At 43.3% G+C, this 4837-nt stretch overlaps 1 protein-coding gene across 1 annotated transcript in view; it reads right to left on the bottom strand.

Annotated features, from left to right (window-relative positions):
* LOC106520850 (dolichyl-diphosphooligosaccharide--protein glycosyltransferase subunit STT3B) overlaps positions 1-2233 on the bottom strand; it is a 110000-nt gene extending 107767 nt beyond the window's left edge. The window contains exon 1 of the mRNA XM_014013112.1: positions 1750-2233. Within this exon, the coding sequence (XP_013868566.1) occupies positions 1750-2009 (260 nt within the window). The 5' untranslated portion in view covers positions 2010-2233. The remainder of the gene's footprint in view (positions 1-1749) is intronic.
* Between the last annotated feature and the right edge of the window lie 2604 nt (positions 2234-4837).

The raw sequence follows: 4837 nt of genomic DNA on the forward strand, positions 1-4837 counted from the left end.
GGCCTATACATAATGAATGAAAATAAATAAATAATTAAATTGTGTCCATGCTAGTCTCAAACCCTGGTCTCCCATTCCCATTGCCCTATTGGAGGCATGTTGTGAAATGAGCTGCGCATTACACAACAACGGTGACGGCTTTTTATACTGAGGAGGTGGAGCCTCACTCTGGGATTGCTAGGTAAGGGTCTGAACGCAGGTTCTGGTGGGTTGTCGTACGGCTTGTGACATCACAAAATGACGCAAGTATAAAACTTGTCGTTAAAATACATTAAAAATACATTTACTTACAGTAAATATGCCCCTGGGTGCATTTTTTTTGGTCCTAGGACTGTTTGGGTATGTAAGTACATACCCAAAGTTGAGTAAAAAAAAACTTTAAAAAGTGAATTTTGCATGATAGGTCCCCTTTAATTCTTCACAACTATTTAAACATGACATAAGCTCGGGTTTGTTTCCACCTGAAGACGTATCAGTATTCAGCTACGAGCGTATTTCCACCGTAAATCTGCTTTGACGCATTCCTCAATTTAAAGAGCGCATCACTTCGTGGCTGACTTTAGTGTTTTTGCACGTTTCGGTCTACAACAGACAGTTACGATGAAGCTTTGCTTTGTTACCGGGGTCGAAAAAGAAACTTTTTTTTGTTTTTTAGAACAGCAGATGAAGACTTTCTTGCTGCGAGGGCTTCTAAACTTTTGAATATCAAAGGCTGCCTTTGCTCTCTTTTTCTGTGACACGTTGCCAAAGAGCTGCACAGCTCTGCGACTGTAGAAACTGGTGCCGCTTTACTGTCTCGCAGTCAAGGATCCAACTGCTACTGTAAAGTAGAGCAAAATGCCTCTGGTAATATACTGCGAATTCTTTAAAAAAAGAAAATACAACAGCTGTTAATGCATAGGTGACAAATGGTGACACCCATTAATACAGCAGAGGTCGCTTCTGCAAATTTTCAGTCACAAATGGGATCACCTGAACCGTGGGAAACCTCCCACAGCCTTACACCTTGGCCTTGCTTATAAAATGCAATCAAGTTATCAACATAATTGAAAAGGTAAGTGTCACCCTGAGCAAGATGGAGCACCTGTCCTTGAAAATTAATAAAAGAATGCATCAGGCTGGCTGCACGCCACAAGGAGAGGGGATGACAGTGCAACCAGGCTGCCACATGAGAGGTCATGTGACCCACTGTTACAAAGCAGAATAATCCTGCATTGTGATGACGGACTCACCAGACCAGACCAGTTGGGCTTCCACGTCTACAGCCTGCTGTGATTACTGTGCAGGTTCACGAGGCTTTACCTGACTCAGAAAACCACATCTCAGACTGTGGACCTGGTGCTGCAGGAAAACAGCCTCAAATGGCTCCAAAAACAATTTTAACTCTTTTCAAACAATAGTCCTGAGAGCAGAGGAGTGAGTTTCTGTTTTTAGAGTTACACTCAAACTCCCCCTGCACATATAATCCTGATTTATTTAAAAGAAAAGTGAGGAAATAACCTCAGCACCAGTCAAACCTGAGCTGCAGGCTGAGATTTCCAGATTATAATAAACGTCACGTTCCAGAGGCAGACCTTTTTACCTTTGACCTCTTATAAACAACAGCTCAAAGTGCTAATAAATAATACTAAATAAAGTCAGCCATGCTGTAAAGCTGCCAACTTAGAAAAAAAAACTTATGAAGTCAAAAAAACAGCACACAACATGAGTTAAATGTGTCTCTGCCATAAGAAGCAGCAGCTAGCTTACCATGGATCAAACTCGTGGATGATGCTTTCGAACCGGATCACGGCAAAAAGTCTGGAGCTGAATCCTGCCAGGCAGGCCAGAAACAGGATACTGAACGAGAGTAAAGACTGCCACCCGGCTGGCTGGGTCAGCCCGCCAGACAGGCCTCCTTTGCCCCCTCCTCCACCTCCGGCGCCCGGTCGGCTGCTCCCGTGCGCCGAGCTGCCGGAACTGCTGGAAGCTTTGTGCTTGCCGTCGCTGGCTGCGTGGTGCTCCGCCATTTCTGCGTGCGGGTGTCGGTCGAATTCGCCAAAAAAGCGTACCCCCTCTTTCTTCAGCCAAGCTCTCCGCGCCTCCCTCCGCTCCGCAAACTCCCCTSGGGTAAATCTCCGACCTCTGGAGCCTCCCGGGTTTTTTGTTTGTACTTTCTGTAAATCAGTACCCGCAGCACCTCACGTCCCTGCCCGCACACTCAGGCGCGCTGCACACACACTCTATCCGCTTCACGATTGAACGCCGGTGGAAAGGGGAGGGATTTGTGCGCGGGGAGGGGAGGGGCAAGGACTTTGGGCCTATTACAGACCGACAGGTACGAGAGGGCGGGGTTTTATGGATTTAAGCCAATAGGAGAGTGGGGTGGTTTAGATTGCCAAACAAGTTCACCAATGAATAAAGAGGAAAACGTGGTCGCTGCTTGATTGAGAAAGGCATCATCTTCTGACACATACAAATTAATCACTCTGCTGCTAACTTAAAATAAAACCATTATCCCCTTAAGTGCAATTCAGGGCAAATAAAAGGCACAAATCTTTACTTTTTCTAGCTATAGGAAGGCATGAAGATGAATGTGCTCTGAGGGCAATAYTCTGTTACACTGTGATGTTGTGGACTGAAAGGTAAGACAAACAGATGTGTTTCATCATTCTATGTCCCCAAGCAAAGACAAGAAACCCACCATTCATCAAGACTTGAAAGCTGTTATTGAAATAAAACCGTTTATAACATTTCAAACAAAAGCTCAAGTTTTTGATCAATTTTATATCTATTTTTTTATTCTTGTACTTCCTCATACACTCATGAAATCGAAACATTATTGCTTTATCTGAGTTGTGCTTGATCTATTGTCTGGGAGGGATAATAGTCGGCCAACATTCTCAAAGGRCTGTAATGGCCTGAACTTGTACTTGAACTGTAATATCCAGTGGTGCCTCCAGAAATGGTTTAATGGGGTGGCCATGGGAGGCACTGAAAATCCAGGAGTGGCACTAAAAATAAAAAAATCCGAGCAGAATTTTAGGCARTTTATGTTGTTTGTCATATTTGGCCAATACTGCAACATACAGGAGTTACAGAGTCATCTTCTGGATTGCAGTTACTTTAGTTTTTATTTTTATTTACAGTWATTAATTCATGGGAAAACTTATTCAAGCTTCTCCTTGCTTAAATTTGCAATATGTATATAAAAGTGCCCGGCCAAGGAGGGCAGTGGGATGGGGTGCCCCCTCTGGCTCCCTCCTGTGGGCACCACTGTTTTGAAGTCTGAGCTGTTTAGGTGAACACATTAATAGAGCCGGCTCTTGGCATAGGCGAACTAGGCGGTCACCTAGAGCGCCATCTGCTGGAAGGGGTGCCGAACTGCAGAAGAAAAAAATACTTGTAATCCCTGGTTGTAACTCTGCTCAGCGCCCCTTTCAATTAGCTTTGTCTTAAAAACAATAATGAAGTATTACAGGAAAAATAAACTACTCCTACTACTAATCCTGCTGACATTCATTCAGACACAGTGAGGGCTGAGTTTGTCAGCTGAGGACCTTATGAGGTAAAATCAGACTTATATTTTCCAAAAAGAGAGGACCTTTTAAATCTTTGCACAAATTGTGAACAGGGTCTTTTGTTTACCCTTGTCATTTGATTTAATTTTATTTATTTATTYATTTAATTTGTTGTGTGATGTATGTTTGTGTTTAAAGCAAATAAATCTAAGTTTACCATAGTAAACTAGTAGTAGGGGAGTTGCGTTTCAACTCGCCTAGGGCACCAAAATGGCTAGAGCCAGCACTGCATATTAAGTTCTGATTTTTAAAAATGAAACATAGACATATCTCAAACTTTTCAAGAAAAGTTTGAGCTGAATAAACAAAACTGAAATGAGGCAGTTTTCTCCAGAGGAAACAAAGATAAGGAGTAAGGAAAAAGACAGATTTGGAGACAAAAAGATGGATGGCTAATAAGGGAGAGTAAGGGAATGGTTRTGAAAATTGATGGGGATCATTACGGAGAATAGACGATGTGGCAGAGGTGGGTGAGTTTTGAGCGTATGACGTGATCCCAGAGATCAAAGTTAAGCAAAGGCAGATGATATCGCAGGCTTGTCTCCACTGAAAGTGCAACGACAGACAAGAGATCGTTAAACACGCGCTTTTAAAAACGCTTCTAATCCTTTACACCCATTAACAGATGCATACTAATGAGTTCATCTCTGTTTGGACGCACAACGGGGTGCTCATGAACATCTCAATCATTCTTCAGGGCCTGCTTGTAAACGTGATGAGCAGCACTCTGCTCATTCATGCTTCCCACTCTGACTGCAAAATTTGAATTGATGACCTCAGGAACGCACAGGCAAAGATTGCTTCAGTCGCATCCATTGTCAAAAGGCCAGGCGCAGGTGAACGCCAGCCGAAAAACGTGCTGTTGCCAGGCGAGGCAGCGTTGCTCTCCTTCATCTCCAACACGCAGATGACAGGAATGTTTCTGTTTTTCTCGTGCACTACTTTTTTTTTGCAGTAGGGGCCTATCTAAAGTGGAACTGCAKTGTGTTGGTCTAAATTCCTCCTTATAGTAGCTTTATAGTACTACTATAGTATCAGTAGACTCCTGCAGGCTCTCGGGTGAAAGTGAAACTTAACTGTCTGCTGAGCTCCACTACTTCTCACTCAGTGAAGCTCTTTTAAGATTAAAAATACCTTTGAGGAAATGTATTTTCAGATGCCGAGTAAACTGCATCATATTAGCCCCCCCAACTGAAATGAGCGGGACAGAAGCGAAAGGTGGTTCTTAAAGAGACAGAGGCCATTTTCGAGGCGTTTGAAGAGGAAGTGATGAGAAG

This window comes from Austrofundulus limnaeus, unplaced genomic scaffold, assembly GCF_001266775.1.
Source record: "Austrofundulus limnaeus strain Quisiro unplaced genomic scaffold, Austrofundulus_limnaeus-1.0 Scaffold98, whole genome shotgun sequence".
Lineage (NCBI taxonomy): Eukaryota > Metazoa > Chordata > Actinopteri > Cyprinodontiformes > Rivulidae > Austrofundulus > Austrofundulus limnaeus.